Source organism: Malaclemys terrapin, chromosome 11, assembly GCF_027887155.1.
Source record: "Malaclemys terrapin pileata isolate rMalTer1 chromosome 11, rMalTer1.hap1, whole genome shotgun sequence".
NCBI lineage: Eukaryota > Metazoa > Chordata > Testudines > Emydidae > Malaclemys > Malaclemys terrapin.
In genome coordinates, this window is record NC_071515.1 from 17471324 (window position 1) to 17489200 (window position 17877).

General features: G+C 44.7%; 1 protein-coding gene across 1 annotated transcript in view; it reads left to right on the forward strand.

Annotated features, from left to right (window-relative positions):
* The window catches only part of C11H2orf80 (chromosome 11 C2orf80 homolog), a 29643-nt gene that overhangs the window by 7031 nt on the left and 4735 nt on the right, over nt 1–17877 (forward strand). Inside the window, exons 3-9 of the mRNA XM_054044667.1 lie at nt 1067–1152; nt 2938–3125; nt 4549–4661; nt 5634–5715; nt 7893–7975; nt 8116–8203; nt 9007–9084. Of these exons, the coding sequence (XP_053900642.1) occupies nt 4621–4661; nt 5634–5715; nt 7893–7975; nt 8116–8203; nt 9007–9084 (372 nt within the window). The 5' untranslated portion in view covers nt 1067–1152; nt 2938–3125; nt 4549–4620. The remainder of the gene's footprint in view (nt 1–1066; nt 1153–2937; nt 3126–4548; nt 4662–5633; nt 5716–7892; nt 7976–8115; nt 8204–9006; nt 9085–17877) is intronic.

Consider the following 17877-nt stretch of genomic DNA (forward strand, 5'->3'; position numbering starts at 1 on the left):
GTAGGCCTTAACATATTTTGTATTAAATTCAGATTTCATTTTAAACAGGTTTATTTTTAAAAATAAATAATAATTTACATAACATCAAAAATCTGATTTAAATAAAATATTAATTTATTAATGTTAATGATTAACTTTAAAATCATCAATTTTTAATCCACCCTGCTTGAGGTTGGCAATACTATAGAACATTTTTGTATGAAGTGTAGAAAAGCAATGCATTTTTTAAAAAAGTATTAAAATGAACAATAGAAGTATAACAAAACCTCCTAAAATCGGAGGCTTGTTTTAAAGGAATTCTTTCAGCTCAAATTTGACCCCAAATTTAGGTTTTGTACTTCTATAGACCAAACTGCAGGATCCAGCACCTATCTAAGTATGGTGTGTTTCCTCTCTTTCTGGTGAAAGGATGACATGTAATCACATGTTAAGAGAACATTTTTTTGAAATAGTTCATATAAAATTTTGACCCAGGTGTCAAATACATCAATACTTTCTAAACAAGTCAAAATTCTCTCATCTAACAATTGGTGTTTTAAGTACAACTGTCAAGCAAATATTATATGAAACCAATGCTCAACATAAAATGAAGTAAAGGGAAATCAATTAAAGTTATGCACGTTTCCTTAAGGAATAGCAATTTAAAACTGCAATGCAGACAGAATCAGAATGGGAAATGTAGGTGGTAGTGACACAGATAGACTGAATCTTCCTCACACTACTGTGGGAATTTTAATGACAGCTCTCTGCCTGAGCCCTAAATAATATACGTTGTTACTTTTGCAAAGGTTTTGAGGAATGTATTAACTTGTGATCACTATGGCTTATGAATTGTTGGATTGTGAATAAGCTTAATGAGTTAACTCCTCTGCAACTCCATTCAGGGATGGATTGATAAAGCTCCATGTGAGGGCTGAAATTCTGTGATTTGCTAACAATTTTGTAGCTACACGGTGTACAAATGATAGGCCACAGGTGCCCAATTGCCTCATTGCTCGCTCTGCTGAATCAGTGGCAATATAGGTCACTAAGGGTATGTCTATACTACCCGAGCCCTCTCCCGTAGACTCCTGTACTCCAGCACCACGAGAGGCGCAGGCAGAGTCAACGGGGGAGCAGCAGCAGTCGACTCACTGCGGTGAAGACACCACGGTAAGTCGATCTAAGTACATTGACTTCAGCTACGTTATTCACATAGTTGAAGTTGTGTAACTTAGATCGATTTTTCCCACCCCTCCCCTCCCCAGTGTAGATCAGGGCTCAGATGTAGAAAGCAGAATTGAATGTACTTTTCTATTGCACCTTCTGTGCTCAAAGAATTGCAAATGTAATCAGATTCCCGGGACTTCATTGACAATGGGTTTGTACCAAGGAGGTGCAGTAACTGCAGAGTTAGACAAACACAACGCCCTAATGCAATCAGTAGTAGTTCATACAGAAACCCATCACAGGAGAATCTTCGAATGCTGATGTAAACCCGGCAAAACTATGGCCCACACCCACTGCAGCTCAGCCTCACTTTGAACGATAGTCTGCTTTTTGCATCACAGCTGGTCCCATTTCCACAAGCAGCCAACCATATTTAAATGAAGGAGATGCAGTGGGCAGGCTGTGACTTTGGGAGCTTGATTTCCTTAAAGCAACTCCACTGAAGTCAATGGAGTTAAACTGGGGTCAAACAGGTTGAGGCCCCTGATGCTGAACCCAGCTCTGTTACTAGCATAGACACAGCCTATAGTATCAGGTTAATGGAGGACCTGATGGGAACCTGTTTTGGAAAAGGTCCTTTTTCGGAAAACAATGGTCATGAAACTATAGACTTGGAACAAGAGATTGCATGATAGTGGAGAGGTGAAAGAAAATGAAGAAGAGAAAATACAGTACCAATTCTGTACATAATATATGGGGTGTTTACTAGACAGCTGCTAATAACAGTACATCAGATGATATTATGGAGATTTTTACATTGGATTTCTTTGGGCCATCCCAACCAGCTTTCTATCGGAGGCAACATTATAATCCAATCTAGGACACAAACAAGGCTCCTCCATCCCTCTCTAGCATGCTTTTGGCCCGAATGGCTACCTTGTGTTTCTATAATTTAACTCCTTTATAAGGATAGGTTGTTGGCCTATTGCTCCACCCCCAGCCTGAAGGACCAGCGGCCTTCTTTTCATCTGCTCCCTACCCTTTGACCTGTCCAATTTGCGTGGCCCTATCAGGAGTTAAAACTCACACTGGCATAGTTCTCAGGGTCCTTGGAGCACAACAAGCCTTTCTCTCATGGCAAGGTGTGGTCCACAGGGAGGGGAATTGCTATTAAAGGCTATAGTACAAGGACAGGTATTGCTAATTCTAGTCTTACATTAAAAACTGCAAACCTATTGTAATATAAACTGATTGAGCTTTCTTTCCTTCAGCTAATTGGTTTGATGATTTGCTGTTGATCATGGTCTTTTATGAGCTATATCATGGCCAGATTTTAGCGGGTGGCAATGATGGGATTTTCTTGGTTGTTTGGGGTGTGTTTGCTTTTTTCAATTTTTCCTAATCCCATGAGTATAAGTATAAAGTGGGTTAAAATTGTGGGTAATTTGGTTAGTCACATTAGCCTTAATCTCTGGAGGGGAAATCCGCTCCATTGAAGTCAGTGGGACAGTTGCCATTTCTTCCCTGGGGCCAGGATTTCCCTCTTGTAAGTTATCACTCCCCATCCCCCACATCTGCTTCTTACAGGTAGCTACTTTTACCAACAATTAGATTCATCACAGCTCAGAGTGAGGGACTCGATCTCCCTTGTCAGCCAGTCGTCAATGTTTCAGGCCAGCCATTCCCCTGTGAAACCCAATGCCTGGACATGTAAAAGGATCACTTAGACGCCAGGCCCAGAGCCCCACCTTAGGGCACACACTTATTTTTTTATTTCTCCCTATTCAGAGCATTGTTTCTAAGCAACAGACGAAAGCTTCAGCCTTGTGCGAAGCAGTAGCCTAGTTTCCTTCAGCTGCAGCAGAGGAACAACAGCATCAAGAGTGAATTCCATCCTAAAGCTTCCAGGAAATAGAGAGATTCCAAAGCCCCGATCCTTTTAATAACCATTGGACCAGCCAGAGAATCTGACGCAGGTAATCCACTATTTCTCATATACAGTGCGTGTGCGTGTGCATAAAAAGATGGTATACAGTCCTGTCGGTAGGATTATTAACTAGATAATTATTTTTCTTAGCATCTTTACAGTTATCAGTGGACTTTCTTTTTCTGAGGGACTCTCAAATGACAGAAAGATATGGTGTGTTTTTTTTGAGCAGCGTTCAAAATAAGATTAAGGGGAGACCTTGGATTCCTTAATCTGACATGTTCTGAACTGCTTGGAAACTCCCTCCTTAATTAAATGAAAGGGTGCATTTATTTATTTGGTGTATGTAATCTGGCCAAGCCACAGTGTTCTTAAATGCTGCATTAATAAACATTGGGGCCACGCTTCAGCTGGAAAAAATCATCTCAATCCTCTTGGCTTCATTGAAGTAAATGAAACGACACCGATTTACAGCAGATCAGGATCTGGCCCAGAATATTTACAGGAATCGTCGTTTCAGAGTAGCAGCCGTGTTAGTCTGTATCTGCAAAAAGCATCGAGGAATCGTTGTGCTACTTTTAATAGGTTCGTGGCAAGCAATTGTGTTGGCATTTTGGCACGTTAATGCTGTACATAAGTGCTGTCGTTTTTGATGCCTATTAAAGAGGGCACCTAAATACAGTGGTGATGGGCACATTAGACACACATATAAACAGCATTCTCACTGCATGTTTGCACCTAAATGTTTGTGGTTTCATGAACTTTGTAAACCCGTGGTCGAGGGGAAGTAATGCATGTAATTTGACTTGTGAACCGTGTACAAAACATTGCCATAACTTTCGCTCATACTCTTGTTATCTCCACCCTGGCCTGCTGTAGCCTTCTCCTGTCCAGCCTGTCCTCTTTCCAACCCATTCAACCAAAATCATCTCCTTGGCCCCCTTTCCAGTCCTGTCCCTCAGGGACTACTAATACTCCCACATTAGGTGGATAGAGAAACAGGAAAAGCCTTAGGAGCTAGAAGAGTTGATGAGCAGGATTTGTTCTGATGCCCTGTATGGACAATACTAGACACATCTAAGTTACTTAACCATGCAGATGCTGCTGTGATGGGTGCTCTAGAAACACATAAGCGTATAGGCGTCCTACCTAAAAGAGATGTCGCCAATCCCTGCACTGGCTTCCTGCCACATTTCACATCACGGTCAAACTCCTCACCCTCACGTTCAAGGCTTGGCACAAGGATACCCTGAACTGTTACTGCTGCTGTTTACTTGTATGACCAGAACGTCTTGTCTGCTTTCCTTTCCTGTTACATCCCCACTGGTGTACTACTACTCTGCCACTTCTGCGGCGCCCATGTTTTTGCCGGGGTATTGAAATAGCTTGTGCTAATTCCTCAATGGGCTTTGGTTCAGTCCTTGTGATACTGACACATAGTGATCTGTCTTTCTGTTCCTTTCACTCTTTAGGCTGGATCTTAGTGCACAGTCTGGGTTGTGGCAGCCTCCCCACCAACTAGAAACCCACCTCCACCCCCATCCATGGAAAGGAAACGCCTAAAAAAAGAGATTGAAAAACTCTTGTAAGTACCAACTGCCCGGTAGTTCCCATACTGCACTGTAGCTAGCAATGACTGTGTTGTAAAGGTTCTGTCTGACATACCTCACATGTGTCCTCCAGCTTTCCCTTGTGGAAAGTCTGGGAAGCCTTCCCTGGGCATGCTGGCCAGCTCCCACTGTCCTCCTTTGATATGCACTAGATAGGTAAACCGCCATGATTCAGAGCCTACCACTGCCCTGAGCTATGCACATAGAGAACTCATGCTGGCAGTGTGAGTTATGGTTCCTGTCTAGTGCCTGGACCACACAACAGGTAGGGTCTGGGCACTAGAGTTACTGCCTTTAAGCTAACAGGCTACATCCTTTATCTCACGTAGTAGAAGGTCATGCTCTTCGATCCAGAGAGCCTGGGTTCCTCTCCACGTACAGCTTCTCCAGGGGTGTAATTCAACTTCCATTATATTCAACAGGAGGCTCACACCTGACTTCACTGAGGCTCCTTGTTTGAGTGAGTACGGACAAGTCTAAGTACAGGTTGCAGCTTCAGAAACCCAAACCCCAACGAAGCAGCCCTTTCAGGCTGGTGGTTGTGCAGTGACATCCCTACTGTATGCTCATTGCTTTTATTGCAACAGCACCACCAGCAAAGAGCCAGGGAAACCTGTCCCAAGCAGGACTTCAGGCTGAATACTTTGCTTACCATTGCCCTCTTCCTTTATTTCCAAGCCTTTGGGGGATGCAGACAGCCAGGTCCATAGCTCAGAGTATAGAGATGGAAACTGAGATTGCAAAAATAAACGGTTTTCCATGTCAGAAGGAGGCTGCCATCGGCGGCTGGGATACCTGCTGAACCTTGCAGCAGATTGTGAAGCTTTGAACTACAGTAAACACAGCCCTGATTGTATGCTGGCTTTTGAGAGTTGCCTTACTCCATCTTCTAATGCAGTGGCTTGCCTAGCACAGGCTGTAACTCAAAGCTGCTCTCTTGCTTTTAGGGGAGATTATGTTGGCATCAGACTTCGGGAAAATGAATTCGACCCGAAAGGAAGACAGCAGCCCACCTTTCTCGATGATATGGTAACCAGACGACTTCTTATTCTAATCTTGCATTCTTAATTCCTGAATGAAAGAACTGAAGGGTGCCTGGTTTGATGCAGTTAAATAACTTGCTATTAGTATCCGTAAACAAATGTGTTTTATCTATCTAGAAGAGAGGGAAACTATCTAGAGATCAGTTGCATATAACATTTTCAAAAGTACCTAAATCCCCTTTTCAAAAGAGACAGGTTCATAAATCCCACTGACTTTCAATGACCCTAGACTCTTATGTTCCTAAGTCACTTAGTTTTTGAAAATGTTACTCCAGCTCTTTTGCCGTATGAGAGCTAAAATTAACTGATTTTACTTGGTATTAACTCATTTGGATTAATTCAAACGGACAGAAGCAAACTATGTGATGTAATTCCTTGGGAACCAACTGTATTAATCATGCTTAGAGCAGTCAGTTTAGTAGCATAAACAGGCTTAATGAGGCCTTCTTTGGCCAAGGCCAAGCCATTTAACCTCAGTTTCCCCATCTCTAAATGGAAGTAGTATTTATCTGCTACTTGGTCTTGATGCAGAAATTCCTGGGTAACATTCCATGGCCCTGTGCTGCTCGGGAGATCAAACTAGATGCTCATAATTATGCCTTCTGGGATAAAAAAATAAGTTATGAAACCTACCACATGGTGATTGTCGTGTGAGGACTAGGTAGGTAATGTTTATGAAATACAAGATTCCCATTGACTTCATTGGAGCCAGGATTTCTTCCTGTTATTACACTTGTAGGTGGAAGATATCCATTATTTTACAAACTTCGCTGAAAACTTGTTTTTAGCAATATGATGACTTTACATGGTTGCAGGGATCCACTCACGTGAAGTCAGTTGCAGGCCTGGAGCATCTTTTCACTTATAGATCAAGTTAATCTTTACGCGATCACTTGCTAACATTATCCGTAAAGGAAAAAAATCTAGAAGTCAGAGGTGGGCAAAACCCAATATTATTCACCTTATAGCCCTATAAACGTTCTATGAGATGGTCTCAGGATACTGTGACCAGTCAACTGTGACAAAGTTCAGCATCTATTGTACAGCTAGGGAAAAATATATGAAGTTGTTGATAAGGAAGGGCTTTTGAGAGGGTAGTAGATGAAGCCTTGACTCCACCCTCCCCAAAGGCGCCAGCCAATAAAGATGAACCAGTATCGAAGCAGAAGTAAGCTGTGCCTGGCAAAGGGCTGGTGCAGCTTTCTTTCCCTTGGCGCAAGGGAGAATCAGGACTCAAGTGGCGCTCCTCTAGTCCCAGGTCTGCATCTTACTTGGGGCTCATGGCAAATCCACGATCTAGCCCAGAGTGCTGTCAAATGCACAAACGTAACAAAGAGAGAAGTTTTTCCCCCCTTCCTTTCAGTTATAATCCCTGGGTGTTGTACTGATGGCAGGTGCACACTTTTTAGATTTTCATGCGGATGGCGTCCCTTTAAATTATCATAGCATATTGTATTCCCCCAGGATCAGCTCTGGGGGTGCCCCATTCTGCGATGGAGCTTTATGGCTGTCCTTATGTCTGGCAGAAAGCCCCAGAATGAGTGCCAACATTTAGTTTTATGTCTCTGTTCAAAGACCATCAAAATGTAAGTCGAGGAATGTAGCCTTCAGCTGTAGGGCACAGGACTCAGCCTGCCTGGAGGCAATTTTTGCTGTATTCATGATCTGCAAATGATAAGGTGCTAGAACAGGCTAAGCTGGGTGGCCTATTCAGGCGACCCCTGCAGCAGCTGATCACAATGTTTCGCAATTTACAGAATAGCATTTTTGATTCTATCTATCTAGGTGGATGTGGTCCCCATCACGGTAGTAGGCGATCACTTCTCAGCCTTTAAGGTATTTATCCTCACCGCACCCCAGGTGAGGTAGGGCAGTCTATTGTACAGATGGGGAACTGCGGCACAGAGACTACAGGCCAGAGTTTTAAACGACATTTAGGTGCCTAGTGGGATTACTAAAGCACCGACGTGCCCAACACCCATTGAAATCAATGAGTTTTAGGCACCTCGGCGGTTTTGAAAAGCCCACTAGGTTCCTAAATAGCGTTAACAATCTGGCCCTAAGTGACTTGCCCACGGTCACATAGGAAGTTTGTAGCAGAGTAGGAGTCCGAGGCTAGTGCCCTCATTCCTGCACCATTCTGCCTTTCTGTTCTGCTTTCAGGCTCATTACGACTTGGCCATCAGTGTTGCTTTACTGTGGCTGAATGATTCAGAAGCCCAAAGTCCTTTGGCAGAAGGGAAAAGGTGAGTATGAACAGGGGGAGGCCCCAGTCCTGCAACGGACTTACACCAGTGTAAAACTGGAGTAACTCAGGCATGAATCAGGTCCAATATCTTTCAGGCTAACCCTCTTTACTTATATTCCCTCCGATTACCCTGGATAGGAATTTGCCGCTTCACAGCAGATACATCTATCCCAACCGAACTGAGAGAGAAGCCATGATTTTATCATTTTACGCTGGGACCTTAATGGTAAGGAAGAAATAATGGTAGCAAGATCTTTTGTTCTCCAGCAAGCTTCGCAGATGAACAAAATACTAGACGTGCCGTGTATTGTGCGAGAGTCCATGCAATGCAATGAACATATGTTTTTAAATATTACAAAACTGTCTAATTTTCATCAAGGGATGGGAGTTGTAACCTTTGGTTAAACACAGTGATTAGGCACCGTTAGCATGTAGCAATCTGATGGAGAATAGGGAGGTGAATATCTTGTCTCGCAAACAGCTTTTATATCAAATAAAATATAATATCAAATAAAATATCAGGAATATCAAAGAAAATTATGATAAAACAATAGTCTGAACAATTATAGCACAATGATCAAGTCAGAGCTACACAGTGGTCTACCAAAGCCCAGGTTTCAGTATATCCCGTGACATGCACAGCGATCCACAGATCTAATGAAGGAGCAATGGAATCAGTCCTGGTAGCAGAATGCTCTTGCCCCAAGTTTTGCTGATCTTAATGCAATGACGTGTTTTAGGCACCACGTTAGATCTGCTTCAGTCAGATTCCTGCTGTGTTCCACTATGTCTTCTCTGTGGCAGAAGGTCACAAGAGCAAATGTCAGTGGGGCCCTATGAGCTACGTGAGGCAACGCTAGACATGCATGTCAGGGACCTAGCCCATAGGGTAACACTGGAAGTTAAAATCCTTCTAGTTGGTAAGGATTCTACAGGATGGGGTATCTTCTGGATTCTAAATATTTATTAATTCAAAACCAAAAATACCCACCCCAAGGACTAAACCCCTTTCCTGACCTGCTTTCACAGAACAGCATCCCCATTGAAGACGTCTTTGGGATTTACAGCACGGGGCCTTCGGCAACAGGCTGGCACCGCTCTGCCAAAGTGAGTGGCAAGATTGTAGAGGCCTTTTTCGAATTGTTTGAAGCTGGCATCAGCTGGGTCTGTGCTGCAGCAGCTGTTGTTCATACCCGCTCTCCTGTGTGAATAAACAGAGCGGATTTAGTTGCTTAGCAGGCAATTACGGTTATCTGGCCAGTGGGGATTCTGACACAAATGAGCGGAGGAGAGCTGACCCAGCACCACACTGATAAGCTTTCTGCAGTCCATTACAAGCAGTTAAATACCAGCCAGGGCCATGGAGTGGAGTAGTCTGCCTGGCTTTTATTTTCAATTGCCCCTCGCTGGTTTCCACTTTGTCTGCTGGAGCTATATTAGGGATGGATTCTCTGGATAGTTTCATCCATCCTTAATTAATCTGGACCAAACTCCTGCCATCCAAACTCTGAGCATGCTCCATTCCAAACACCTTGTCTCGGTCCCTGGGCAGCCTACCTTTTCTGAGCTCCTCTTCCAGTCCCCTGAGCACAGCCCCTCCAAGGGACAGGCCCGTGCCTCCACTTCCCTTTGAGGTGAGACTCCGGCATCCAACCACTCTGACTGGCTCCCTGGGTTACAGCCCTCTGGTTGCCAACCGTGATACCTAGCAGGCCCAGCGGGCGTGGCACCAGCAGAATTTCCCGCAGGGAATCTGTGGACAGTGACCATTTGCAGTGACACAGAAGCAGCTTCTCCAAAATAAAAAGTATGATTTATTTTGCCAAACCATTCACAGCACTCAGGGCAATGGATTTAAAACAGAGATCCACGCTTAGTGTCTTACCTCCGCTTGGCTTTCCCCTCAGCCCACGGGCAGAGATGACTTAGCCCTGGCGCTCCTCTGCTCTCTTGGGCACCAACTTACGGCAGGCCCCTGACTCCCAGTCAGTCTCTGTGTCAGCCGACAGCAGTTGGCAAGCTGCAGATTCTCAGTTGTTGCCAGGGTGGGATCTGAGGAGTCTCCTTTCCAGGGCTAGAAAACTGGCTTGTGTTTGAGGGGATGATCCTTACCTAGGCCTTTGTTGTACCTTTCCCGCCTGGTTTCTTTAACAACCCCTCCATATTTGGGCAGGGTAATATCCCACAGATACCTTGAGAGGCCTATGATAATAACAATACACACTTCCTAGCATAGGTGCTGGAACTAGGGGTGCTGGGGGTGCTCCCGCATCCCCTGGCTTGAAGTGGTTTCTATTATATCCACGGTTTACAGTTTGGTTCAATGGCTCTCAGCAGCCCCCCTATCAGCCCCCCTGCTTCCTAGTTCCCCGCCCACCCGCTGAAGAGAATTTTTTTTAAATGCATTTACTGTACGGGAGGAAATCAGGACGCTGCCCTGATCCAAACATGAGACTCTATACTACGGCTGGCTGGACATGTGCAGCAAACTTTGAAGCACTTATCTGCACTGAGGACTTCCATAAGAATTGAAACACTAAATCAGATTTGTGGTGCAGCTAGTTCGGAAGACTGTCTTTGACAGTGACCACTGCCAGATGCTTCAGAGGAAGGTGCAGGAGCCCCAGAATATGCAGATGTGGGACAATTTGTCTCCCATGAAGGTCTAACCCTAATCTCTAATAATTCGAGTTTGGTAAGCCCTGAAGCAGGAAGTTTATGTCTCCCCCACATCCCCAAATGTGGCTATTTTATTTCCTCTGATTTCAGCCATTAGTTGCTAGCCATGAGGGCTATAGGGTGTTTCCCGTTAGAAGTAAGCTAAACGGGGGTCACCACCATTAGATCAGTTTGCCCTGTCTAGGTGTGTGTTACTCTGATAGCTGGAATTGGAGCAAATTCCTGGTGTAAACAAGGCCTGAGAGGGATCCCACAGCTCCCTCCTCCCCTCTTTCCAGATGGTTCTAGTACAGAATGTACAATAGCCATGGAAATGCTTACATCTGCCTATGCTGATGGGTGGATTTTTGCCAATAGCAAGTTAATTCTGTTGAAAACTGCATTCTGGCAGCTTTCTGCAGTAATATTATCTCCCCAGGCAAACTGAACTTCCCCCTTGGCCTGTCTCTTCCTACCAATCTTCAGGCCACTTCCCTCTCTTACAGATTTTTCAGACCTTCTGCGTGAATCGTTTTTGCCTTATACACTAGTAAGGCAGCATGTCAAGTAGATGAATTTAGCTGGCATGTGGAGGTTAAATGCAAATTTTGAGATGAGTTATAGTTTCTGTTTGCACATGAAAGGAGTACTGCAGAAAGGGATCTCAGAGGATCACAAGCTAAATATGAGTCAACAGTGCAACACTGTTGCAAAAAAACAAACAAACATCATTGTGGGATGTATTAGCAGGAGTGTTGTAAGCAAGACACAAGAAGTAATTCTTCCGCTCTAACTCCACACTGATTAGGCCTCAACTAGAATATTGTGTCCAGTTCTGGGTGCCACATTTCAGGAAAGATGTGGAGAAATTGAAGAAAGTCCAGAGAAGAGCAACAAAAATGATTAAAGGTCTAGAAAACATGACCTATGAGGGAAGATGGAAAAAATTGGGTTTGTTTAGTCTGGAGAAGAGAAGACTGAGAGGGGACATGATAACAGTTTTCAAGGATGTAAAAGGTTGTTACAAGGAGGAGGGAGAAAAATTGTTCTTCTTAACCTCTGAGGATAGGACAAGAAGCAATGGGCTTAATTTGCAGTAAGGGGGGTTTAGGTTGTACATTAGGAAAAACGTCCTAACTATTAGGGTGGTTAATCAGAGGAACAAATTGCCTAGGGAGGTTGTGTAATCTCCATCATTGGAGATTTTTAAGAGCAAGTTAAATAAACACCTGTCAGGTCTGGTGTAGATAATACTTAGTCCTGCCACGAGTGCAGGGGACTGGACTAGATGACCTCTCAAGGTCCCTTCCAGTCCTACAATTATATGATCCAATGGCACTAAAAGTCCTAGACCCAAACCTATTTAAAAAACCTAGGTCCAAAATGCTCCTGCAAGATGCTGAGCTCCCTGGCTGTGATACAGCAAAGCACTGAAGCACGTGCTTGACTTTAAGCACATGTGTAGTCCCATTGGCTTCGATGAGGCCATCTACATGCTTAAAGTTACACTTGATAAGTGCTGTGCTGGACTGGACGCAGATTGCTTAACAACTTGCAGGATCAACTGAAGACATTGGCATTTCTAGGCTTGGCTGCTTGGCTATATGGGGACCTGTGTTTTAAAACGATCAAACATTTTCAAAATGCTATTATTTTCTTTGCTCCACACTGAAATACACAACCACACCAAGACAAATAATAGACACAAGGCCGCTGGGAGTGTGCCTATTTATAAAGTTTTATCACTTATCTAACCCTTATCCTGTTACAGGGATGCCTGAGTTGTGGACTCAGATTCCCTGCCTTCCCACTCAAGCCACGTATTGAATTAAAACTTCGAGTGCACGCACAGACTTGCTGCACCATATATGGTCTGCAGTGAATACTTGGTCACTGAAGACTTTATGGACAGTATCTTGTTTTTAGCCAGCTGAATAAGATCAATGGTCTGGTTGAAGAAGCCAACTCTGGGAAAGGTAGGCCTCGCTTTGCACCTCAGTCAATGAGTCTCATTCTTGTGTAGGCGTTCTCTTCCTCTGACATTTGTTCAGAGAAGGTTCAGTGTCTACTCCATCGAATGCAGGACTAGACACCCTCCTACTGGAGGGGGTCACAAAGAGATGGACAAGCAGGTGTGAGTGCCATCCTCTGACCTCCCAAGGTCTTTCCCCATCAATGATCCAGTAGATTCTCTCTTTACGGTGATGCCAAAAAGGGGACAAGGAAATGCAGTGAACCACATTGGAGGGTGCAGTTACTTACAAGTCCTATACAAGTTGTGCATGAGCTGTTACACTGAACAAACTGATAGGACTGGGACTGTGATTTTGTTGTTTGTAGTGCCTAGAAGGTCCACCTGGGAATGGAGCTGAACTGGAGCCTTCATTGTGCCAGACACTGTGCATACAACGAGAGTGTGTGCCTTCCCTTAAGTCCTTACAATCCAAACAGAGCGACAGAGAGAGTAGGAGAATGGAAGCATCATCATCCTTGTTTTGCAGACAGTTGACCAGCCACAAAGAGAGATTAAGTGACTATCCCAAGGCAGGATAGGAAATCTGTGGCACAGCCAGCAGTTGAACCCAGAACTTCTGCGGCTCAGTCCTGTGCTTTAACCAAAAAACCCATCCTTCCTCAGTTCTAGAAATCTTAGCCAAATTTGGGAATCCAATATCTACATCTTTGCACCTCTCAGCATCATACCCATAGCTGTGAACATCCCCCTTGAAATGAAACCTAGCAGAACTTCCTTGTGGGATCACATGTAAGGACCTGATGGAGCCATTGAGAGCTCCCCCTTCCCCTGATCAAGTAGTGTGGCCACACATAGGGCTTGATCCTGCTCCATTAAAATCTATTTTTCAATTGACTTGAACAGGAGAAAATTCCAGCCTATAATTGGGGATTCAAATGTCATCATCAAGCCACGTTACCTGGAGGGAGTTGCAGCTGCTAAGGTGAGAGTGAAGACGCATTTGGGCACTGCTGAGCTCATAGGAGGGGGCCTGATATGTCCAATGCCTCCCAGACAAAAATGATCTGCATTTGGAGACAGAGGTCCTGAGATAGCAAGGGGCTTAAGCATGTGCCTAACTTTAAGTATGTGAGAAGTTCTGCTGAAATTAATCAGGGCCAGAATCAGGAGCTAGACTGTGACTTTGTCAGGAACATAAGGCATTTTCATTACGGTCCACAGAATATCCAGCCAGGTAGTGAGATGGATTCAGTAAGGAGAACCAGCCTCTTCTGGCTCCTGCACTCATGATGATGCATTTCGTAAACTTAGTAACTGATGAACTGCTTTTTACATTTCCACTAGAGGCTCATGAATCAGCTGCAGTCAGCAAACATCAGTAGTAAAATGGGCTCATTCCAGAAGCTCATTAATTGTTAAATTAATTCTGCACCCACTAATTTTGTTTCATAGTAAAACACTCCGAATCCACCTAAGAACATGAGACAGCACTGCCACGAGAGCAGCATCTGGAACGAGCAAGGACACATGTCCAAAGTGGGCTCAATCCAGAATCTCAGTTTGCCTCTAATTGCAGTCAGACAAAGTTTTTGACCCCTCAACTCTGATTATTGCATGTCAGTCGTGGTTAGACATGGAACCACTCATTCCACATGCAAGTCCAGACGCGGAGCCTCTCAAAATTGCACGTGCAAACTTCTGGGTGCAAACAGAGGCCTTTTTTAATGGTTTGAAATAACGGATACTGACTGTTGTCAAAGTAAAGATCCTCTATGTTACTGAAGTGTCACTGGATGCACACAGCTGAACATGGGGTCACACTCCCAGCTGATGTAAACTGACAGAGCTGCCTTGATTTCAAGCTAGCCACACCAATTTACAGCAGCTGAGAATCTGGCTCCCTGTCTTTAAGGGCAAGGCGACACTATGAATCTTCCCGTGGCAGTGCACTGTTGTCTTGCACAGTTATGTGCACAGTTGGTTAAAAAACCACAAACGTTTTAGTGAAATTGTTTGTTAAAAATTTGTCAAAATTTCAAAAACTCTGACTGTTTTCGATCAGCTCTAGTTCTAGGTGATCATATGCTTGGGGCAACCTGGGCTACAACACGATCCCCCAACATTAACCGTGTTGTCCCAGCCACGCTACAGAAGCTCTCGGTTTCTAGAACATGGAATCTGTAACCGTGCAGCAGCCACACGCCGGCAGTGTGGGACTTGTAGGGTATGTCTGCACAGCAACTAGACACCTGTGGCTGGCCCATGCCAGCTGACTCAGGCTTGTGGGACTCAGGCTGCCCAGGCTCTAAGATCCTGCGAAGTGGGAGGGTCCCAGAGCTCAGGCTGCAGCCCAAGCTTGGAAGTCTACATAGCAATGAAACAGCCCCTTAGCCTGAGTTGGCTGGCATGGGCCAGCCGTGGGTTTTTCTTTGCTGTGTAGACATACCTGAAATGTAAATGGCTCCTCAATGCCTATCTGACAATACAACCGGTTCTGGCCATGTCAACAGCTGTAGGACGAGCCCATGACCACTCTTCCTTTCACACAAAGAGGAAGCAAGTTACTGGAGAAATGGACACAGATGGGAACTAACATATGAAAGAGCCAAACTAACACCACGGTTGGATTTGACTCTAAAGGGGCCTTTAAGGCTACAAGTGGGTAGCTAGTCAGGAGAGTCTGAACTCAATTTAAGGGCTGGTAGTAAGGCAGATGGAGGCTTCTTGATACACAAAGGCCACATAGACCTGGGAAGTTGTACACAAGCTTTGGGAGGAACACCCTCTCCACAGGTGAGAGAGAGTTCACTTCTATTACCATCTGATCCCTGAGTCTCCTCAGCAGCACAGCAGAGTAGACCAAATTCTGCCTTGACTGACATCCTCTGTTGACTTCTGGTGCCAGAGATTCCACTCCTTGGACTTGCATGCAGTTGCATGGGGCATAAGTCGGGGAAGAATTTGATCCATTGCGTGTCGTGCTTTTGTAGCATGGACTCACGTGCGGCAGGAGTTTAGCTGAGTCTTCCCAACTCATTTCATTTAATTTCACTTTGGAATTAAAGCTGTTCACAAAAGGGGAGGGGGAAGTAAATGCATTTCCACTAAGTTTGTCCACACTGAAAATACTGCAGCTGCGCCACTGCGCTTCCAGGAAGATATTCCCTACTAGGCCAACAGGAGGGCTTCTCCTGTCACAGGAGGTAATCCATTTCATAGACCTTAAGACCAGAAGGGAGCAACATGATCATCTAGTTTGATCTCCTGCACATTGCAGGCCACAGCACCTCAGCCCCACCCACTCCTAGTAGACCCCTAACCTCGGGCTGAGTTACTGAAGTCCTCAAATCATGATTTAAAGACTTCAAGTTACAGAGAAACCACCATTTACACTCATTTAAATCTGCAAGTGACCCAGGCCCCAAGCCAATCTGATCCGGGGGAAATTCCTTCCTGACCCCAAATGTTTTGATCAATTAGACCCTGAGCATGTGGGCAAGATCCACCAGCCAAACATCTGGGCAAGAATTTGCTGTAGTAACCCCATCTAGTGTCCCATCACTTGCTGTTGGAGATATTTGCTGCTAGCAGTCGCAGATCAGCTACATGCCATTGTTAGCAATCTCATCATACCATCCCTTCCATAAACTTATCAAGCTCAGACTTGAAGCCAGTTAGGTTTTTTGCCCCCACTGGAATGTCTGTTCCAAAACTTCACTCCTCTGATGGTTAGAAACCTTCATCTAATTCCAAGCCTAAACTTGTTGATGACCAGTTTACATCCATTTGTTCTTGTGACCACATTGGCACTTAATTTAAATAACTTCTCTCCCTCCTTGGTATTTATCCCTCTGATATATTTATAGAGAGAAATCATATCTCCCCTCAGCCTTCGTTTGGTGAGGCTAAACAAGCCAAGCTCTTTGAGTCTCGTCTCACAAGGTAGGTTTTCCATTCCTCTGATCATCCTAGTAGGCCTCCTCCGCACTTGTTCCAGTTTGAATTCGTCTTTCTTAAACATAGGAGACCAGAATTGCCCACAGTATTCCAGATGAAGTCTCACCTGCCCGAGAGGTGGTAGCTAAGTCGCCCATCGACCTCCCACTGACCTTGCACCGTCTATACTGGGGGTCAGATCGGTTTGACTGCGTCGCTGAGGGCTGTGGCTTTTTCACGCCCTTGAGCAATATAGTTATACCTCTCTAATTTCCTAGTGTAGACCAGGCCAAGTTATTCAGCCTTTCTCCATGGAAGATAAAAATAATGAAGCCAATTAAGTCCTCACGTTACCTGGTGGAACTCTCCTCAGATGCACGCACGCGTCTGAGCCTAGAGAACGTCAATATTTTGGGCACAAAATGTTTTTCATCCAAAAATGGCCTTTTTTAAAAAATGAATGTTTTTATGGAAAATGTCAACATACAATTTTTCCATGAAATTTTTGGTGATATTTTTGACTAACTTTTTTATCTAAAAATTTCTGTTGACCTAAAACCTTGTTTTCTCATTGCCTGTTATCGTAAATGGAAAATTTCAAAAGTGACTTCAATTGAAGTTTTGGTAACAAAAATAAAGTAGTTAAAAACACTGCTGAAAATGAAAAAAGTATTCGATCTAATGTACTTATGTGCCCCCCTATTACCATAGTCATAGGCTCCAACTCCGTGGGTGCGTGAGGGCTGGAGCACCCCTCCCTCCCCCCATTCCCGCCTGTGGCCCCCGCCAATCAACTCCTCCCCTCCATCCCAGCGCCTCCCACGGAACAGCTGTTCAGCAGCATGCAGGAGGCACTGGGAGGAAAGGGCGTAAAGAGGTGGGGAAGAGGTGTGGTAGAAGTGGAGCGAGGGAGGGAAGAGGCGGGGCAGGGGTGGAGGCTTGGGGAAAGAGTTGGAGTCGGGGCAGGTCCTGGGGCTGAGCGGGAGTTGAGCACCCCTGGGGAAAATTAGAAGCTGGCGCTTGTGACCATAGTACCTGAGCAGCTCACTTAATACCCGTATAAGATAGCGAAGTGCCATTATGCCCATTTTACAGATGAGGAACAGAGAGACTGTGGCATACTAGGAACTTACATTTAGGTCTCCCGAGTCCCAGCCTAGTACCATAACCACTGGACCATCTCCTGTCTAAGAAACCAATCTTATAAACTTCCCTTTCTTATCTGGCATAAAGGACTCGGAGAGAAAGAGAACTCAATGTTCACTAGTTTCCCTGAGAGGGGACCTCACCAGCTAAAGTGAACAACAAAGCGCCAGTGTAAGACTGGCATC